Raw genomic sequence first — 21994 nt, 5'->3', positions numbered from 1 at the left:
GTTATGTACAGATACACCTGCTCACTCTCCTGGACGTAATCTGGGTGAGCCTGGCAGGCAGGGGCCCTGTGCCTTAATTCATCTCTGCATCACTGATGTCTGACACATCAAGGACTGCAAGTTTCCTGAGAGAATGAATCGCCCGTTACACATGGAAATGTAAGCTCCAAACTGCCTCAGAGCATATGCTGGTGGGTGACAGTCTGCCGAGGTCATGAAAATAGAATACTGAAGATGTCCCACAAGGTCAACAACTTTTCATTATGAAAAACTGGGAGACTTTGACATTTAAATGGTTTATTTGCATGATTAACATTATTTTGAGTAAAAACAAACTCTTCTGGAGAGACCCCCCTTCCCCACAGGTCAGGCTGCTCAAATGTCCACCATATCTAGCAATGCAGAGAGATGGAGCTCAGAGGCGACTTCCTCTTCCCTTGAACTCTGGATCAGCCTTTCCAGGTGCGTTAGCCGTTCGGTCAGACATGTTCCTGTCACCTCTGACAGCTGCAGTTGCTCCCTTGTCGTGTCATTCTATTTGAATAAAAAAGAAACTAAAGAGTTCTGGGATGTCAATAAACCACGACCTATTCTCTGTGAAGTGGGTAGATCTGGATCATGTTAGAAACCTCATCTGAGTAGTCATTTATTTTTTAGAGGGAAAAATTACCAATTGCACATCCTTCCAGCCTCATTTAGCTTGTACAATCAGCTGGTATCTGCACATAGACCGTCTGCCTTTGTATTCTATCATGAACGATTTCCAGTGTCAGTCATCTTTCACCCAGGCTGGAATGCAGTGGTGTAATCATAGCTCACTGCAGCCTCAAACTCCTGGGTTCAAGTGATCGTCGCAGCTCAGCCTCCTGAGTAGCTGGGACAACAGGCATGCCCTGGCTAATTACTTATTGTAGAGATGAGATCTCTTTTATGTTGCCCAGGCTGGACTCAAACTCCTGGGCTCAAGTGATCCTCCCTTCTCAGCCTCCCAAAGTGCTGGGATTACAGGCATGAGCCACCGCACCCAGCCAGTCATTTTTAGAAAATATCATTGTCAAGGGCTGTGAAGTATTCTATCGCATGAATGTATTATAATTGTTTAATCAGACTCCCATCTTCAGATATTTAGTCTTTTTCTACTTTTGTACAGTATAACTAATACTATAGTAAACATTTTTATACATTAGTTTTAGTGAATATCTGCTAATTTCTTTAGGTCAGAATTGGTAATTCAAAGGGTATGAATATTTTAAAAATATCTGCCAAACTGATAAATGGAAACAGTATGTCATTTTAATTTGCTTTTCCCCCCTACTGAAGAGCTTCCTAAAGCCAGTCCAGGAGCACAGTTTTTACCTGTCCGGTGGCACATATCTGTGATTAAAACTCTGTTTTTGCATCTTTAACTACTGAAGGAAGAATGGTAAGTAAGTAAAAAGACCTTAGGGTTTGGAGCCAGTTGGATCTGGCTCTGAGTAAGCAACCCTAACCACTCACTACTGGAATACCCTTGAGTGAGGCATTGACTTCCGGGAGCTTACCTTCCTCATTCATTAATTTTCCTCAAGAAAAACTAATCCCAGATTGGCTGGGCACCGTGGCTCATGCCTGTAATCCCAGCACTTTGGGAGGCCAAGGTGGGCGGATCACCTGAGGTTGGGAGTTCGAGACCAGCCTGACCAACACGGAGAAACCCTGCGTCTACTGAAAATACAAAATAAGCCAGGCGTGGTGGCACATGCCTGTAATCCCAGCTACTCAGGAGGCTAAGGCAGGAGAATCACTTAAACCCGGGAGACGGAGGTTGCACGAGCAGAGATCGCACCATTGCGTTCCAGCCTGGGCAATAAGAGCAAAACTCCATCTCAAAAAAATATATAAAAAGAAATGAAAATAGAAAAATTAATCTCAGAAGAGAGCTCTGGGTAATCCCAAAGCTCAGACAAAATTTGCTCTGACAGAAGCTGCTGTCATCACCTTAATGCCCTTAACTACACATCAGCAGCTACAGGTCTTATTCAGTTCTTAAGAATATTTCAATTCTATTATTTATTTCATAGGCAGAAACTCAAAATCACTTGGGTCTCTATAACAATGATATGATAAAAGTTAAAAAAAAGGTCTAATTTTAGCTAATAATTTGTTGGTCATCACAACATCATAGGATAAATTTTCCCCAGCCATTCTCTCAATCTTTAATTCTTATGTAAATGACAAACATACTTTCTTCTCACCTGTGGGCTAGTAGTTATAGGTATTTTCATCACAGATTCAATATTGTGAAAAATGGACACTAGAGTCTGAGGAAGATAGAGGGGAAGGGAAGTTAAATCCGTGAATGCTCCTGAGTCTTCAGACAACCATTGCTGAAGTTGATCTTCAAACCTGAAACAATTTATGATCATAAAAATATTTGAGCATCAGGAAGTTAACAATTGTTCATTAATCTTCTATATATACTTGAGAACTTTTTGAGCCTCTTCTTTTTAATTTTATTAATTAATTTATTTTTTCCGACGGAGTCTCACTCTGTTGCCCAGGCTGGAGTGCAGTGGGGTGATCTCGGGTCCATGCAACCTCTGCCTCCCAGGTTCAAGTGATTCTCCTGCCTTAGCCTCCTGAGTAACTGGGATTACAGGCACATGCTGCCACGCCCAGCTAATTTTTTGTACTTTTAGTAGAGATAGGATTTTACCATATTGCACAAGCTGGTCTTGAACTCCTGACCTCAGGTGATCTGTCCACCTCAGCCTTCCAAAGTGCTGGGATTACAGGCGTGAGCCACTGTGCCCAGCCAATTTTATTATTATTATTTTTGAAAAGGTCTTGCTCTGTTGTCCAGGCTGGAATGCAGTGTCACGATCTTGGCTTACTGCAACCTTGACCTCCCAAGCTCAAATGATCCTCCCACCTCAGCCCCCCAAGTAGTTGGGACTACAGGTGCACACCACCACACCCAGCTAATTTTTGTGGAGACCGGGTTTTGCTGTGTTGCCAGGCTGGTCTCCAACTCCTGTGGTCAAGTGATCTGCCCACCTAGACCTCCCAAAGTGCTAGAATCATAAGCATGAGCCACCTGCCCACCTCAGCCTCCCAAAGTGCTGGGATTATAGGCATAAGCCACCACACCCAGCCTTAAGCCTTTGCTTTTTACTAAGAATGTAAGAGATGACATCAACTGAGAAGTAGAAATGTACTTATTGAAAATTTCATAACTTCCTATGATAAAGCTTAATTTAAAAAAAGAACTAGGCTGGGCGCGATGGCTCACGCCTGTAATCTCAGCACATTGGGAAGCCAAGGCAGGCAGATCACCTGAGGTCAGAAGTTTGAAACCAACCTGACCAACACGGTGAAGCCCCATCTATACTAAAAATATAAAAATTAGCCAAGTGTGATGGCAGGTCCCTGTAATCCCAGCTACTCAGGAGGCTGAGGCAGGAGAATTGCTTGAACCTGGGAGCCGGAGGTTGCAGTGAGCCAAGACTGTACCATTGCACTCCAGCCAGGGCATGAGAGCAAAACTCCATCTCAAAAAAACAAACAAAAAACTTCCCTTTAATTTACAAATCCAATTTATATTTAATGAAAAAGGTGGCATTAATCCGAAAACAACTGCTTCTGTGTGTTACTTAACATTACTTGTAATTGTCTTGTTTGGCTTATCTTCTTTTTATTTACTTTGGTTTTATGCATCTATAATTATTCTGACATTTTCCAAATGTGTGGATTGCTGCTTATAACTTACAATTAACTCAAAATAATATCCCACTGCCACCTAACATACTCCAGAGCTGTCTACTTTCATATACCGGTCTTTTCAAGAAAAACAATCTTGGCCAGGTACAGTGGCTCATGCCTGTAATCCCAGCACTTTAGGAAGCTGAGGCGTGTGGATCAGGAGTTCAAGACCAGCCTGGCCAACACGGTGAAACCCCATCTCTACTAAAAATACAAAAATTAGCCACGCATGGTAGCAGGAACGTGTAGTCCCAGCTACTTGGGAGGCTAAGGCAGGAGAATCACTTGAACCTGGGAGGCGGAGGTTGTAGTAAGCCAAGATTATGCCATTGCACTCTAGCCTGGGCAACAGAGCAAGACTCTTAATTAAAAAAAAAAAAAAAAGAAAGAAAGGAGAAAAGATCTCATCTAAAACCACTTATAGACACTGATTCTAGAAATTGGACACATTCATTCATTCTTCCAACACATATTTATCAAGCCTCCTCCAAACGCTAGGCATCATCCTAGGTACAAGGAATATTGCACTGAAACAAAACAGGCCCTGCCCTAAGCAATTTATCCTTTAGTGAGGGGAGACAGACAAGGAACACATAACAAGAGAAACGGTCTGAGGAAGAGAAAGACAAAGCCGGGCCATGGAAACAGGAAGGTCGGGGATGGGCAAGGAGGGCCTAACAGAAGCAGACATTTGAGCAGAGATCTGAAGTGCGTATGACATCAGCCATGGGGATGCTGGGGAGAATGGAGGGGCTGGATAATCACAGACAAAAGGAACAGCAAACTCAAAGGCCCAACTGTGAGCTGCTCGCCATGTTCAAGGATGGAGCAGAGGTCAGAGAGGAAATGTGGGACAGATCACTCCGGGCCTGGCCACCCTTGTAAAATCTGCCTTTCATTCCAGTAAAAGAAGGAAACCACCGAGAGGCTGTGAGCAAGCAAGTGACCCAACCTCCCATCTTAACTCACCTGAAAGGCACCCACCAGGTCTACCAAGACTAAACGACAGCCTACTATAATAATCCAGAAGGAAGATGACAGCGGCTTGAGCCAAGTGGTAGCCATGGAAGCCGTAACAACTGGTCCAATTGTGAATACATTTTTAATAGAGCCAACAGGATATGTGAGTGGGATGATGTGAGAGGATGATTCCAAGCCACCTGATCTAGGCAGCTGGAAGGATGGAGCCGCCATCAACAGAGACGACCAGCAAAGGAAGGGGTTGGTTAGTAGAAAGTCAGGAACTGGATTTGGGATATGTTAACTTTGCAGTGGCTACCAGACATCCAGCAGATGCCTAATGAAGATTTCAAAGAAGCAGTAGGATGTTCCAAGTCTGGAGTTCACAGGTTTGAGATACAAATTTGGAGTTGTCAGACTATTGATGTTATTTAAAAATCCATGGACCTGGATGAAATCTCTGAGGAATAGGTACAGATGATGCAGAGGAGAAGCTGAGAGAATGAATCCAGGGGGCAGCTGCGGGATAAGGAGGAACCAGCAGGGTAGGAGGGGACATGCAGACATCCTAGGAGCAAGGAGGGGAGGAGCAAGTATGGGATGCTGCCAGGGACTGGAGTTCACGGTCATGTTCAGCCCTGAGCTGGCTGCAGGAGGCTGGGAAAGAAGGCTGAGGAAGTGAGTGTCACAAGCGTTTCTGAGTTTTACTATTATGAGGGCAGAAACATGGAGTGGTGGCTAAAGAGGGAAATGGGCCCAAGATAGGGAGAAATGCGGCATGTTTCATGCCTGTGTGTTGCTGATGGTACCATTAGGATGGGGAGGGGTGGTAACACAAGAGGGATCCCATGGAATGAATGTCCTTGGGAGAGCAGGAGATGAGATCCCAGCCCAGGGAAGGACTGACTTTGACTAAGAGCTGGATGGTTCCCTTCTAGCAACAAGAGGGGTTAGGAAGGGGGTACAGGGAGGGTGCTGGATGTGGCTGGGAGGGAAGGGAAGGCAGAGGATAAGCTGTGGAAGGTCCCTCATTCCTGGTTCTACTTCTCAGTAAAATGGTAAACATGGCCATCGGATGAAAGCAAAGGTATGCATGGGAGGGAGGGATGTGGGCAATGCAGAGAAGGGGCAGCCCAGCTGCTGCCTAGTCACAGCATGGGACGAGCCACCCAAGGGCAGGGTGCCTGTGGCCAGCCATACTGTTCAGCACTCACCATCTTCTGAGTAGACTCAGCCACATGAATTTCCCACAAAAACTTAACACTGACTTTCAATAATAAATAATAAATGAAATTCACTTCAATATAAAACAGTTAAAAACATACTACCTATTGTACTGCTTCTGTCTTCAAAGAGCTTTTAAACAGTCACACCACTACAACTGCTGCTAATAACCCACCGGCCCTTCTCCATCCTGGTTGTCTTGTATCATCAATCAAGCAATAGCCAGTCTCCCCTCCCAGCATCAAGTGGACTAAACAAGACACATGAATTCGAAGGAAGTGGACTTCACCTCTTGTTCTCCTCTTTCTCCAGCAGCAGACTGCTCGACAAACACTGCGTCAGGCGCTCCTCAGCAGAAGCTCCTCGCATCAGATCCTCTGTGCTGGGAATCCTCCCCTCTCGACCACACTCTGTGCTCCTCTTCCAGTTACCGTCCGTGTGAAGCAATGGTATGGGAAAATTGTTTGCAGAAGCATGAAAAGTCTTTATTCCCAAACTGTAAGTACATGATTTGAAACGCTTATGGTCAAGAGAAAATATCTCTACAGCATCACGTAAAGCATATAGATAAACTGCACATGTGCGTTAACATGTAAGAACAGGTGCCTTAGACACGTGCCCTCCTGGGACAGCTCATGCTGGCCTGGCCTGCTTCCAAGCTTCCCCCAAGTCAGGGAGTAGGGCAAAGAGGGAAGGCAGCCCCTGCACCGTGGTGACCCTCATGCACAGAGGCATCGAGACTGCCTGTTCCTCTTGGAAGCTTCTGCTCTCACGAGGCAGCTTTTGGAGCTTCTCTGCTTCATGTTTTCCTTCCCACCCCAGGGTTCCAGATTCTGTTTTTCCCTAATATTGGCAAGGTCCTTATTTTTTATATTTAGCTTTGGAAGTAATGTTTACAAATGATGAGAGAAGGCATCTAACATTGTTCTCTAAACATATGCCAGTGTTTGTCCTTTCCGCACTAATTTCACTTTTGTCACATATGGTTCTGTTTCTTGACTCCTTATTCTGATCCATTCATCTATTCTGGCTTCCCCACGTGGTTTTAAGTACTGGAGCTTTTTCTATCTTTTGATACCAGGCTGAGCAAACCTTGTTAGGCTTATTTAAAACTTTCTTAGTAATTGTTGAGTATTTTCTTACCCTGAGGAATTTTAGAACTTATCAACACCAGAACTGACACCTTCACAGCATCGTATCCTCCTGTAAACAACCTAATCTGAACCTCAATGGCTCAGGTTTCCTTTGCACATGCAGGCCCTGAGAAACTCGTATGTTGTGAATGAGGCTTTTTTTTTTCTTTTTTTTACATGTTGTGGGTCTGTCTATCTGATCAACTTGCTGAATTCAGAATGGTTCTATGGGCTTGACTGCCGATTATCTTGGACTGACAACCGTAGTGTCTGGAAATGACAGTTTCTCCTTCCTTTCGGTGTTTGTGCTTGTAGCCCACATCCCTGTGCTGGTCAGAATTTCCAAGACAATAGTGAATAGCAGCCAGGACAACAGGCTGGTTCTGACTCCAGTGTTCCTAATGGTCTACCAAGAAGCATGATCCCACCCACCCCCCACCTTTTGGTAGTTTTATGTTAGGTAGCCTTATCAGGTTAGGACCTTTTTTTTTTTTTTTTACTCAAGCTAAAGAAATGACCCAAAATAAAGCAATTTTATTGGGAATGGGTATAAGTTTTAAGAAATGTATTTCAACACCTGCTACAATGGCCACTTATTTTTGTATTCTGGCAACAGATTACATTAATAGATTTTCACTGTTACTGTTTTTCCTGAGAGAAAGCATACTTGTGAACTTTTTAGGTACTGTGCTTTAGAACCAGATTTGGAAGTGAGATGAAATGGCAGCTGTATTCTCCTGGTTAGGTTGATTTCAGGGTCAGGTTTGCCTGATAAATGAAGTGAAATGCGTCTAACTTTGCTCTAGAAGAGTTTCTACTGCATGGGAATGACCTGTTCCTTGAGGGTTTGTCACAATCTGCTCACAATGGACTGGATTTGGCATGTAGGATGTTAATTTCTGTGTACTTTGGAAGAAAAATACAGTTTAGCAAGCAACAGAAACATACTGAACATGAATCTCACCGTCCGTCTCCCAGCTGTAGCTCCTTCTGTGTCTGCAATCTGGCTTGTTCCCATGACAAAGGAACATCATATTTTTTCAAATGGTTTTTAAAAAAATATACACATATCTGACCATCTTCACTCAGCGCCTCTGAGAAAACAATACAAAAACAGATAAAGAGATAAGTCTGGGCAACACAGCAAGCCCCTGTCTCAAAAAACAAAAAGGAAACCAGGTAAAAATAATATATAAAGAGCAGCAGGTGGCCATTTGGCATGTGCTTAAATTCACTGATTTAAGGGCAAGTCCTTCAATTAATTATTATGTGACTTCCATACTTTAATTAAATAGGCTCCCAGTGTCCATGCGTCACCCAAAGTCCAGACAGGCTGATATCCAGACTGGCAGGGCCGGTAAGAACTACTCAAAAGCCACAGAATCCTCTCTAAGAGCCAGCCTAGGAAGCCTGTTTCAGGGAGGTGAGTTCAGGCTCTACTGGAACCTTCTTAGCTTGTTTTCAATGTTTCTAAGTCACTGACTTGAAGGAGGAAGGCCTAAGGAAAAGAAGGGTAGGGACTCGAGAGAAAAGAAATATCAAGTAAACATCGTCCTTTGCAGAGACTGTACCAGAAAGTCTTGTGAGGCGCTGATCGCACTGCACCGAGGTCTAACTACCTGATGTAACAGGAAGCCGGGGGGGTGTCCAGTCTCTCAGCTTGTGGTTGATACACAAGGCGATGAGATCATCCCATGGGATGTCCATGACGGAAGGGCCTGCCCCATGGACTGCGGAGGGGCTCGTGCTCTTCCACCTATGGTAGGTTCTGCAGAGCAGGTTCTCCACCTGGGACTGGAGGACAGGCTGCGTCTGGCACGAGCTGGGGATCTGAGAGGCGTACTGCACAACCATGGAGCACACGGGGAGCCAGGGGGCTGGGGAGAAAGTGCCTCATTAGTTACAGGTTTGGCCAAAGTACAGGTGAAAATGTGTATGAAAATATTTTTAACTCTATTTTCTTAGGAGAAGGCAACTGTAAAGTTGAGAAGTCTGCTTTCTAAACACAGCGGAACCACAGTTGTTGAGGGCAAGAGCAGCTTGCTCCCAGGGTTTAGGTGAGGGATGCAGACAGTCCCCCTAAACAGTGTTGATAGCAAAGGCACACCATACCCAGAAACTCTGCTTGTGCCTAGGAATCTGTATTGTAACAGGCACCCAGGTAAGTCTGGTATACGTTGTCTTGGCTTATTTTGGTGAACCCCAACCTAGTCAGAACACTAAGGGCTTGTGGTGAGTGGTTCGCTTCCCTTTGGGTTCCTTCAGTGAGCATGGGTTAGAGGTACTACAGACCACACCCCACAGTTTAGAAGGGCACCTGAGGCCCAAATGGGAGGAGTGTCTATGCTAATGCCATGACTTCCACCACATAAGCAGCTCATTCCCTGCTGACAGTGTCTGCATGGGAAGGAGCAGCCCCATGCCACACTGGGCTTGAGCCAGCCAGATGGCCTATAGGATCTGTGTCAAAGCAGCTCAGAGACCTCAGCCAGGAACAGGGGCACAGCCAGAGCCACAGAACAAGACTTCTTTGACAAAGAAGTAACATTAAATCGGCACTGAGTGCCATGGCTGTGGCTTGGGGATAGGGCTACATGGTCCCCATGCTCTTTGCCCCTGACTCGTCTGTTTTGAAAACAGGGACCATGTGAGGCAGGCAGGACAGGATCAGGGTTGGTGTTCCTCCCAGTACCACCTGCCACTTTCCTCCTGAGGAGAGTGAACTCCCATGGACTGCTGTGTCGGTCAGGAAAGGCCAACAGCCCCCACTTCACAAAACCCAGCTTGTTCTGACCTGTGAACCCAAAGGAAGGTGCAGGCAAGCACACCGTGGGGACACCCCATGTGCCCAGTGAAGGTGGATGCGCACCCTCACACTGGTGCCCAACACCTGCCGGGTGGTCACTACGGTGAGAAGGAAGCCTGAGGCTCGGCTGCAGCCACTCACCGCTCCTCCCAGCACAAGCACTTACCCTCCAGGGGCGGAAGGTCCATCTGCGGAAGCTGGAACCCGAGCACAGCCTGCTTCAGCCAGGCCAGGTGCTCTGGGGCATTCCAGTGCAGGTGAGGAAGCAGCCGACTGCCCCCCGCCTCGGCAAACTCAGTGACAGGCCAGGACAGGTCACACAGCTGTTCAGAGGACACCACGGAAGCCAGGAACTGCAGCACACTGTTAAACAGCTCAATGATGGCACCAGGCTCCTGCGAAGGAAGGCCACCCAGACGCCTCTCTCTTCTGTCATGGAAAAAGCGGCCACTAAACTCACGGCCAACCCCATCTTCGACGTACTGAATGAGAGTCTGGCAGCAAAGGTCAAGGGAATGGGGGCAGTGGGAAACCAGCCACTGCACCGCTTGCAAAACCTGAGAGCAAAGACATTCAGAAAAGACTTGGTTGAACAATTCACACTGTTTTTCAAAAACAGCTTTCTGAAACAGCTTGATCCCCTAAGGCTGCCCACAGCAGGTAACACCAGAGTACCGGGCTCCCAACTGTGGTAAGAAGGGGAACAGAAGTGTCCTCTGCAGTTGAGTTTAGCCTTCTAGGGCTCTGGAGACATGTCCAGCAGAGGAACTAATGAGGGGCCCCCAGATCCCATTTGGCCTGAGGAGGAATGTGACCTGCATGCTCACCCCCCTGGAAGGGCCCAGGCCCTCAGGAAACCAGCCCTGAACAACCCCTTCACCATGCACGGAAATGGAAGCCATGTCTTCTGACTTTTGGAAGGACTAACAGCTTCACTATGTGCCAAGATGCCGTCACACCATATATTTATCTTACTTCCTGTAGTTATTTTAATTCTTGGCACTTCCTTCTCTAAATTGTTAGCAAAGCCTCCCGCTGCCTTTCTTTTTTTCTTTTGAGAAGGGGGTCTCCCTGTGTTGCCCAAGCTAGTCTCCAGCTCTTGGGCTCAAGCAGTCCTCTTGCTTCAACCTCCCAAGCAGCTGAGATTACAGGTTTGAGGAGACACCATGCCCAGCTTCAGACTTCCTTTTCAAAGGAAACATCAAATAACATTATTTCTTAATATATTGAGAGGACAATCACCCTAGAAAAATAATTTCTATATCTGACCTTCAAATATAAGATATGTTCATATTTTAAATTCATAGAAATAAAAACACTAAAAAATTTTACATGAACAATTTAATTTGCAGATAGCAGGACTGGGCAAATTTCATCTTTTGATTTCTGCTTATGTTTTTGGAAAGTTCTATAAACCACACACCTGCTGCCAGGTGCAGTAGCATACCACAGTAGTCCCATATACTTGGGAGGCTGAAGTGGGACGACTGCGTGAGCCCAGTAGTTTGAAGCTGCAGGGAGCTATCATGCCACACTGGGTGACAGAATAAAACTCTGTCTTAGCTGGGCACGGTGGCTCACGCCTATAATCCCAGCACTTTGGGAGGCCGAGGCGGGTGGATCATGAGGTCAAGAGATCGAGACCATCCTGGTCAACATGGTGAAACCCCGTCTCTACTAAAAAATACAAAAATTAGCCGGGCATGGTGGCGCGTGCCTGTAATCCCAGCTACTCGGGAGGCTGAGGCAAGAGAATTGCCTGAACCCAGGAGGCGGAGGTTGCGGTGAGCCGAGATCGCGCCATTGCACTCCAGTCTGGGTAACAACAGCGGAACTCCGTCTCAAAAAAAATAAAAATAAAAATAAAAATTAAAACTCTGTCTTAAGAAAAACACAAATGCTAATATACGCTCAATTCCAGATACAGCAAAAGGGAAAAAAATCAAAATACCTTGACAGACCGTTAAAAATGGTGAAGGCTTACCTTAGTTGAACCCTGTAGATCATTAGTGGACTCAGGGATCTCCGTAACAGTGTAATCTGAAATCAGCTTGGCTGAAACCAAGTCCTGCAGCATCAGACCTTTAAGAGAAAGAGATGAAGGTCACACACATTCTGCTCTCAGCACACCTGCTGACACAACTCACTGTGCTGACCACCCCAGTCCTGCAGTGGACAGTCCTATAAGGGTCGCTGTCTCAGTGATTCCAGACCCCACACTACTGGACCATTCTCAGACCAAGCATCCACCCCTTTATTAAACAATGCTGGTTCATAAACAAGACTTCCTTCACAAACCTTCCTCTACTTCCTTCTCAATGGCATCCCCTCCTGAGCTGGGCACAAGAACCACCAGCGGAAGTGCAGGCTGGAAGGGCTTGGCCTGCAGGAGCTGCTTGAGCTGCAGCAAGGCCGACAGCCAGTACACGTCCTCCTCTGCCACGTCCTCACTCCTCACTTTGGGGGGAAGCAGCAGCATGAGCCCACTGGCTCCCAGGAGGTCCTTCTGCGTCTCCACGGCATCAATGGCGCCATCACTCAGGGCGCCATGGGTCACCTGCAAGCGCATCAAGATCATCAGGATAGACGCACCACAGGACACATCAGCAGTGACGCATCTGCCCCAGAGCAAGTGCAGCCAAAGCTCTCCATGCGCTAAATACTGACTGCACTCCAGACAGGCTTCCAAGGGCACAGCTGGGCATACCCTACAGTTGTCTTACTTCCTGCAGTTATTTTCATTCCTGGCACCTCTTTCCCTAAATCTAATTGTTAGCAAAGACCCCTCCAACATTTTTTTTTTTTTTTTTTTTTTGGAGAAGGGGGTCTTTTTATGTTGCCCAGGCTGGTCCTGAACTCCTAGGCTCAAGCAGTCCTCCTGCTTCAGCCTCCTGAGTAGCTGAGATTACAGGTTTGAGGGGCCACCAAGCCCAGCTTCAGACTTCCTTTTTAAAAGAAGTATCAAATAACATTCTTTCTTCATATATCCAGAGGACAATCGCCCTAGAAAAATAATTTCTATATCTGACCTTCAGATAGAAAACGTATTCATATTTTTTTCTTTTTTTTTTGAGACGGAGTCTCACTCTGTCGCCTAGGCTGGATTACAGTGGCACAATCTCAGCTCACTGAAACCTCTGCCTCCTGGGTTCAAGCAATTCTGCCTCAGACTCCCGAGTAGCTGGGACTACAGGCGCCCACAGCCATGCCCAACTAATTTTTGTATTTTTAATGGAGATGGGGTTTCACCATGTTGGCCAGGCTGGTCTTGAACACCTGACCTCAAGTGATCAGCCCTCCTTGGCCTACCAAAGTGCTGGGATTACAGGCGTGAGCCACTGCACCTGCCCATGTTCATATTTTAAATTCGTAGAAACAAAAACAACGGAATTAACGCAACAGAATTAGTGTAAGAAATGGCCAGTTCAACAGGTAATTTAGTCTCCAGCTAGAATTGTGTTTTGACTATATTACTAGAATTTTAATTAACCTTAAACAGGTATGAAAACAGTTAAAACTAGACACAGTGGCTCATGCCTGTCATCCCAGCACATAAGGAGGCCGAGGCAGAACTGTGTGAGGCCAGGAGTTCAAGACCAGCCTGGGCAACATAGCAAGACCCCATCTCTACAAAAATAAACAAAACTTTAAGCCCATAATAACATAAAGAGGGAAGGCAAGCCAGCAGCAGATGAGGGATTCTGATACATTTCTAGAAAGCAGCAAGCAGATGGGTCCAATCTCTGGGTCAGGGAAGCAGAGGAAGCCACACCTAAAGGCTGCAGCTGTGGGTGTGGAGGGAGCCAGGTTGACTGAGCCTGCAAAAGCCCTGTATATCCAGGCCCTGCAGACACCAGGAGCCAAAGGTGAAGTTCAGAGCCTGGCCCTATAGGCACCCACCACTGCAGGCAACCTTATGCACAACCAGTCCCCCGGGCCCCTGAACAGGAGTCCTGAGAGGATCCAGACACAGGGGCGTGATCAGGCACAGTGGAAGGGACTCGGTGTCAAACCACTCCCGACCCTACCCTGAGAATACCAGCAGCTCTCCAGGAAGCAGAAGGCACAAGTTCTTTCCAGAAAGCCTGAACAGTCTAGGGACCAGACACGCAGATCCAGACATCTGGGAGTCCCTCCGAAAAGGCTGGCTTTCCATTTAACTACCTCCCACCCCACCCCAAACACAGAACTTCCTCGCCAGCCTTGTAGGGCCTCACTCAGTTATAGACAGACAGCCTTGGGTAAGGCATCTGAGGAGAGCCTCCAACATAAAAGAGATAAACTAGAATAACAGAAGAGGGCGGGGAAAAAAAAAGGAACCAGATAATGCATGAACTGAAGAAAACTTAGACCCCCAAAACCCTAAAAAGATAAGATGATGCATCCAAAAAATAAGATGCTATGAAAAAGTCAACGTAAGAAGAGGAAATAATATATATGGAAGAAAAAAATCAGTAGAACTACTGGAAAATGAAGTCAAGGAAATCTTCCAGAACATAGTAGGAAGAGGTAAGATTGAAAATAGGATAGAAAGGATAAGAAACTCAAAGGATCAAATGATGAGGTCTAACATCTATCTAACAGAGGCTCAAGAGAGAAAAGAAAACAGAGATTGGGCATGATGGCTCACACCTGTAATCCCAGCACTCTGGGAGGCCGAGGCAGGCGGATCACGAGGTCAGGAGATCAAGACCACCCTGGGCAACATGGTGAAACCCTGTCTCTACTAAAAATACAAAAATTAGCCGGGCATGGTAGCGTGAATCTGTAGTCCCAGTTATTCGGGAAGCTGAGGCAGGAGAATCGCTTGAACTCAGCAGGCAGAGGTTGCAGTGATCCAAAATTGCGCCATTGCACTCCAGCCTAGGCAACAAGAGCGAGACTCCATCTCAAAAAAATAAATAAACTGTGAGTGTCATAAAAACATGACTGCTAAGCCCTGCACAGAGAAGGAAGTCCAGTGCCAGGCATGACAAAGTGAAGTTCTAGGATGCCATGAACAGAGAAAAAAGGCTTCTGGAGAGAAACAATACCAGGGCACACAGAAAGGAACAGGAACAGTCTCAGACTCCACCTCAACAGCAACAGTGGACGCTAGGTGACAGTGGAGCAAAACTGAAAGGAAATAATTTTCTTCTTTTTTTGAGACAGGGTCTCCCTCTGTAATCAAGGCTGCAGTGCAGCGGTGCGATCACGGCTCACTGTAGCCTCGAACTCCCGGGTTCAAGCAGTCTTCCCACCTCAGCTTCCCAAGCTCCAAGAACTACAGGAACAGATAATTTTGGGGTTTTTTGTTGTTTTTTGTTTTTTGAGACAGAGTCTTGCTTCTGTTGCCCAGGCTGGAGTGCAATGGCCCGATCTCAGCTCACCGCAACCTCCGCCTCCCGAGTTCAAGCAATTCTCCTGCCTCAGCCTCCTGAGTAGCTGGGATTACAAGCACGCACCACTACGCCCAGCTAATTTTTGTATTTTTAGTAGACGGGGTTTCACCATGTTGGTCAGGCTGGTCTCAAACTCCTGACCTCGTGTGATCCGCCCACCTCAGCCTCCCAGAGTGCTGTGATTACTGGCGTGGGCCACCGTGCCAGGCGAATTTTTGTATTTTTTATACAGGGTTTCACCACATTGCCCAAGATGGTCTCAAACTCCTGTACTCAAAACAATCCGCTTACCTTGGCTTCCCAGAGTGCTGGGATTACAGGTGTAACCCACTATGTACGGCCAGGGAAGTAATTTCCTACCTATAATTTTACAAACGTAGCTAAACTACGAAGCAAATACAAGAATAAAATAAATCTTTTTTTCTTTCCCCCAGCCTAAGTTATTTTGTCAATAAAATCATTTTTGCTGGGTGCAGTGGCTCACGCCTGTAACCCCAGCACTTCGGGAGGCCAAGGTGGACGGATCACGAGGTCAGGAGATCGAGACCATTCTGGCTAACACGATGAAACCCCATCTCTACTAAAAATACAAAAAATTAGCCGGGCGTGGTGGCACACACCTATAGTCCCAGCTACTCAGAAGGCTGAAGCAGGAGAATCGCTTGAATCCAGAAGGCAGAAGTTGCAGCAAGCCAAGATCGCACCACTGCACTCCAGCCTAGGCGACAGAGCAAGACTCTGTCTCGAAAAAAAATAAGTAATAATAAATCATTTTTATAAGGGAAAGGACTCAGAAAATTCCCCTCCCATGACATGTACCATCCAACAAGGGGCTGAACCAAGAAAAAATACCACAGCTGCTGCTAATGGCAACACTGAGCAAGCACTTGGCCTGTGCCAGGCATTGTCCTATGCAGTCTGCGTGTGCAGACTCACTCCGTCCTCAAGAGCCAGATGAGCATCTCCAGCACACAGCACCTGCGCAGGCTTGGGCAATTTCTTTTGGCTTTGCTGAGTAAAACAGGACAGTAAGTAACTATCCATACATAGGTGGCAGAGACGTTAGGGAACTTGCCCAAGGTCACAGAGCTTCCAGGTGGAGGAGCAGGGACATGTGCTTGCAATGATGGCATGACGGCACATGCTGCCTGGATGGAGACCAGCCCACAGATGAGGGTTCCAGGACACAGGGAATATGGATGGATCGGAATATGGAAGTGACAGAACATTTGGAAAACTACCGAGATATACACAGCAACCCCCCCACCCCGCCCTGTAAAAATCAAAGCGATAAAGAGAACTATGTTAAGTGAGACAATAAGGCAACTCCAGTTCTTGCAGGAAAAAAATAATTGTGGTCATAGAAAGAACACTACTGGTTCTGAGGCGAATAGAGTCACAGAGCCCATTCGCTGGAGTGGGCTCACAAAGTGACAGTGTAGCCATCCTGGGAAGACGTGGAAGGCTGACTGGGATGACGGCACAGGAGGCCACTCTGCACCTAGTGTGGTATGCAGCAGCCACGAGGTCCCCGACTCCACCTGGTGTCCGTGCCCACGTGTGATCTCCTGCCCTGTGAGCTGGGCCTGGCCACTGCTAACGGACAGAAGCCAACAAAAGCAACAGGATGTCACTTCTAAGTGTAGGTTATAAAGGCACTCAGACTTCCAGCTTGGCTCACCTCTTGCTCACTCTGATGAAAGCCAGCTGCCATGCTGTCAGCTGGGGAGAGGCCCACGTGGCAGGAAGTGAGGAAGTCTCTGGCCACAGCCTGCAAGGAAGTGACGCCACCTGGATTCCTGACCCACAGAAATCTGATAACAGATGTCATTTTAAGCTGCTATGTTAGAGGTAATTTGTTATTTAGGAATAGGTAACTAATACATTTATATTAATGGGAAGTCAGCAGAGAACACTGAAATGGACAAACTGAGAAACAGCTGTTAAGTGTGTGATCTGGAAACATGAGAAAAATGAGGCCCTGAAGAAAGGAGTTGAGAGGAGAGAGGAGCTACTGTGTCTCATTTTAAATCACGTGGCGTTATTTGACTTGTTTTTAAGTACATGGAAGCGTTACTTTCATTAAAAATGAAAATGAAGGTAACAGGAACAGTAAACTAATTTCCAGGAGATGAAATATGACTTTGTAATCACAGGAAAGGGAAGAATGTGCACCAAGAAGTTACTGTCACCTCAGAACAGCAAAAGCATGGATGGCTCTTATCATCTTTACATTTCTTTTACATTTCCTCATTTTTTTTAAAGTTTTGTATACGGATTACATTTAGGAAACTCAATATATAGTATTAAAATAGAAAAATTAAAAAAGCAGGCTGGGTGCAGTGCCCACTGCTAAATTTGGCTGGCTTAAAAAAATAATTTTTAAAAAACACTAGAAATGACAGACATAATACTTGCTTCTGAGCCTCCCATAGTCTTTCAAAACCACGTTAGGGAATAAATAGTATTTGCATGATTCTAGTGATATCCTGGAGTAAGTAAAAGTAATGAAAACATAGAAGTAAACACAAAGCAATTATAATTCACCTTTATACACACGTTTACAGAAATCATCTGATCCCCTTTGCCGCTAAGCGAGTTGAAAAGCGAAAGCGTCCGAATCCCACCAGCATCGCTGCACGTGTCATCCACTGAGCCATCATCTCCCATGAACTTGACTTTCAACCAATTTGCCAGAATTCTATAGATTAAAAAAAAAAAAGAAAAACACTTAAGAATCCAATTCTAAATGTGAATTATAAAGACTTCCAGGAAAAGAAAAAAGTATCACACAGATGTAGGTCCAAAGTTACCAAATCTTACTATGAAGTTGACCTGCACAAAAGAGGCTGTCATTTAAAAATGGAGCAATCATCTTTACCTGTTCATAGGGTCTTACCGTCACCCAGGGTAGAGTGCGGTGGTACAAACTCGGCTCACTGTAGCAAGCAAACCTCCTGCCTCAGCCTCCTCAGTAGCCTGGACTACAGGCACGGGCCACCATCCTCTGCTAAGTTTTGTTAGTACAACACAGATGTTGCTCACGCTGGCTTCAAACTCCTAGGCTCGAGCAATCCCTCCACAGCCTGCCCAGTTGCTGAGATTACAGCTGTGAGCCACTGCACCTGGCTTCTACTTGTTCTTAATTGAGCAGGAGGGAGCACTCATAGAACCGGCTCATTCTAATATGACTTAAGATTCTGAGGCATTAAGAGTTTTAGCAACAGAAAACATCCCTAGAGTTTGAAATACATATTTTTTATGGGTCAAATTTCTCACATCTGAGACCTTAAGAATTCCTAAGTGATATATGAACTTAGCAAATCACAAGACAGCTATTTTAAGAAATGAATCCTCAGCTGGGCATGGTGGCTCACACCTGTAATCCCAGCACTTTGGAAGGCCAAGGCAGGTGGATTGCTTGAGCCAGGAGTTCAAGACCAGCCTGGGCAACATGGCAAAACCGTCTTTACAAAAAAAAAAATAAAAAAGTTACAAAACCTAGCCTGGCATGGTGGTGCGTGCCTATAGTCTGTTCCTCAGGAAGACCACTTGAGCCCAGGAGGTCAGGTTGCAGGGAGCCAAGATCGAATCACTGCACTCCAGCCTAGGGGATAGAGTGGGATCCTGTCTCAAAATTTAAAAAAAAAGGAAAAATGAATTGCCATTTAAATAATTTGAAAATGCCACAACACTCTTCTTTGTTCAGCTGTACTATGAGATGAACATCATGACTTTCTCTTTCTTTTTCCTTACTGCATGTGTTCCAAGCTTGCCTGGGATTTCTTTTTAAGTGAAAAAGTATTTTGGAATTAGATAATGGTGTTTAAAAAGAAATGTGTTCAGAGAACTTTGAACCCTCATACATCGCTGGTAGGAATGTTAAAGATGCAGCCACCATGGAAAGGTCTGGCAATTCCTCAAAGACTTAAACATATAGTTACCATACAATTAGCAATCCTTCTCCTAGCTATATAACCAAGAGAATTATAAATCACATGTCCACACAAATACTTACACCTGAGTATTCATAGCAGTCTTTTCACAGTAGCCAAAAAGTAGAAACCACCCAAATGCCTATCAACCGATAAATGGATAAATAAGGTATACTCACATAATGGAGTATTATTCAGCCACAGAAAAGAATGAAGCACTAACATATGCTTCAACGTGGAAAAGTCTAGAAAACATCCCATAGGGGAAAGGTACGATTCACAAAAGGCTACATATTATATGATTCAATTTATACAAGACGTCTAGAATAGGCAAAAATTTATGGAAACAAAGCAGATCAGTGGTTTCAGGCTGGGTATGGTGGCTCACATCTGTAATCCCAGCACTTTGGGAGGCCGAGGCAGGCAGATCACCTCAGGTGAGGAGTTCAAGACCAGCCTGGCCAATACGGTAAAACCCCATCTCTACTAAAAATACAAAAATTAGGCTGGGTGGTGTGCACCTGTAATCCCAGCTACTCGTGAGGCTGAGTCAAGAAAATTGCTTAAATCCGAGAAATAGAGGTTACAGTGAGCCGAGATCACACCACTGTACTCCAGCCTGGGCAACAGGGCAAGACTCCATCTCAAAAAAAAAAAAAAAAGAATACGGGCTTCCTTTTTGAGTGAAATTTAACAGTGATGGTGGCAAAACCCTGTGGATATATCTAAAAATCACTGAAATGTACACTTCAAATGGGTGAAGTTTATGGTATGTGAATAACATTTCAATAAAGCTATCTTAAAAAGAAACTGTAAGCCGGTCGTCATGGTTCACGCCTGTAATCCCAAAACCTTGGGAAACCAAAGCACGTGGATTGCTTGAGCCCAGGAATTCAAGACCAGCCTGGGCAACATGGTGAAAACCCCATCTTTCAAAAAAGAAAAACCATTAGCCAGGCATGGTGGCACACGCCTGTAGTTTCAGCTACTCAGGAGGCTAAAGTGAGAAGGTCATTTGAGCCCAGGAGGTCGAGGCTTCAGTGAGTCATTATCACACCAGTGCCCTCCAGCCTAGGTGACAACAGAGCAAGACCCTGTCTCAGAAGAAAGAAACTGTAGTTGCTTCAAAACTATGACTTCTTGGCCAGGAGTAACGGATCACACCTGTAAGCTCAGCACTTTGGGAGGCTGAGGCGGGTGGATCACGAGGTCAGGATTTCGAGACCAACCTGACCAACATGGTAAAACCCCGTCTCTACTAAAAATACGAAAAAATTAGCCAGGCATGGTGGTGTGCGCCTGTAATCCCAGCTACTCAAGAGACTAATGCAGGAGAATCGCTTGAACTCAGGAGGCGGAGGCTTCAGTGAGCCGAGCCACTGCACTCCAGCCTGGGTGACAAAGTGAGACTCCAGCTCAAAAATCAGGAAAAAAAAAAAAAGACTTCTGGCCAGGTGCAGTGGCTCACTCCTCCTTTGGGAGGCCCAGGCGAGTGGACTACAAGGTCAGGAGATTGAGACCAGCCTGGCCAGCACGGTGAAACCCCATCTCTACCAAAATACCAAAAAAAAAAAAAAAAAATTAGCTGGGTGTGGTGACATGTACCTGTAATCCCAGCTGCTTGGGAGGCTGAGGCAGGAAAATCACTTGAACCCAGGAAGCAGAGGTTGCAACGAGCCAAGATTGTGCCATTGCACTCCAGCCTGGCGACAGAGCGAGATTCTGTCTCAAAAAGACTTCTGTATTTTAGTTACAGGAAGTAAGACCGTGTCAATTTTTTTTATTTAAATGCCAAAAGTTTCTTCTGAATGGGAAAAAAATGAAACTATAGTAAACAAACTATAAACTATCTTACCGAAGAGTCTAAAGTAAAGCAGGTCTATCAATACCTTAACACAGCTTTAAATACTGTTGCCAAGTGACGTGGTTCAGATTTGTGTGCCCACCCAAAATCTCATGTTGGACTGTCATCCCCAGTGTTGAAGGAGGGGCCTGGTGGGAGGTGCTGTATCGGGGGTGGATCTCCCCCTTCCTGTTCTCATGACAGTGAGTTCTCATGAGATCCAGTGGTTTAAAAGTGCGCAGCACCTCCCACTGTGCTCTCTCTTCCTCTTGCTCCGGCTATGTAGGCCATGCCCGCTTCCCCTTCGCCTTCCACCATGATTGTGGGTTTCCTGAGGCCTCCCCGGCCATGCTTCTTGTACAGCCTGTGGAACCATGAACCAATTAAACCTCTTTATAAATTACCAAGTCTCAGATAATTCTTTAAAGCAGTGTGAAAACGGACTAATACACCAAGTTTATGGAATAAAAATGGAAATAATCAAATCTAAAGTTTCAACTTAAAATCCTGAGCAAAACAGACTGTAAATCCAAGCATTAAAACATTAAACCTATGCTTCAGAGTTCCCATCAGACATAAAAGGAACACCCGGCCCTGGCCCACAGCTCTGCCCCCGTCCACTCCACCTCTTGGAAATCCCACAGGGGAAAACCTGACCTGCCAGGACTCCCTGGGGACTGCTCTTCTCCATCCGGCAACACCAGCACCAGCTTCCAAAACACACGCTCCTGCCTCCCAGGGAGGTGCTCGGCCACAAGGGACGGCAGGTCCAGAGACGCCCATGCCACATCACTGGAAGGAAAAGACCACCGTGGGTTAGCCAGTATGTGAGACCCTAGCAGGAGCAGCACACACATCCTATGAGCAGGAAGGGGCAGGGTGGGGAAAAATCAGGGTCAGAGGTTGAACTGCAAACTAGAAACCATGTCTGAAACTCAGCAAAGAGACCTCAGAGGCATGAATGGCTGTCA

At 45.9% G+C, this 21994-nt stretch overlaps 1 protein-coding gene across 3 annotated transcripts; it reads right to left on the bottom strand.

Moving 5' to 3' along the window:
• Window positions 1-295: 295 nt before the first annotated feature.
• LOC135273252 (germinal-center associated nuclear protein-like) lies at window positions 296-21919 on the bottom strand. 3 transcript variants are annotated; one of them, XM_064372128.1, is made up of 11 exons: window positions 21681-21919; window positions 17793-17946; window positions 16927-17016; window positions 12163-12421; window positions 11849-11946; window positions 10031-10421; window positions 8678-8935; window positions 8023-8152; window positions 6215-6421; window positions 2235-2385; window positions 296-534 (listed from the first exon to the last, which is right to left on the bottom strand). In XM_064372128.1, exons 1-11 carry the CDS (start codon window positions 21878-21880, stop codon window positions 376-378), a joined length of 2097 nt encoding a protein of 698 aa, XP_064228198.1. In that variant the 5' UTR covers window positions 21881-21919; the 3' UTR covers window positions 296-375. The 3 variants fall into 3 exon arrangements, with proteins under 3 accessions (XP_064228198.1, XP_064228199.1, XP_064228200.1); XM_064372129.1 differs by lacking the exon at window positions 16927-17016 and having other exon boundaries at window positions 298-534; XM_064372130.1 differs by lacking the exon at window positions 21681-21919 and having other exon boundaries at window positions 300-534; window positions 16927-17059; window positions 17793-17871.
• Window positions 21920-21994: the final 75 nt, after the last annotated feature.

Source organism: Aotus nancymaae, unplaced genomic scaffold (assembly GCF_030222135.1).
Source record: "Aotus nancymaae isolate 86718 unplaced genomic scaffold, 86718_ANA_hifiasm-v0.15.2.pri h1tg000630l, whole genome shotgun sequence".
NCBI classification, from domain to species: Eukaryota; Metazoa; Chordata; class Mammalia; order Primates; family Aotidae; genus Aotus; species Aotus nancymaae.
This window is presented reverse-complemented; position numbering and strand designations above follow the sequence as displayed.

Coding starts and splice junctions, on each gene's coding strand:
- LOC135273252 (XM_064372128.1), bottom strand. CDS start 21,880: ATGTGTGTGCTGCTCCTGCTAGGGTCTCACATACTGGCTAACCCACGG. Junction 8,936..10,030: donor GGACCTTCCGCCCCTGGAGG/GTAAGTGCTTGT, acceptor CTTTCTCCCCAG/CCCCCTGGCTCCCCGTGTGC. Junction 2,386..6,214: donor GAGAAAGAGGAGAACAAGAG/GTGAAGTCCACT, acceptor AAATTGTTTCAG/GTTTGAAGATCAACTTCAGC.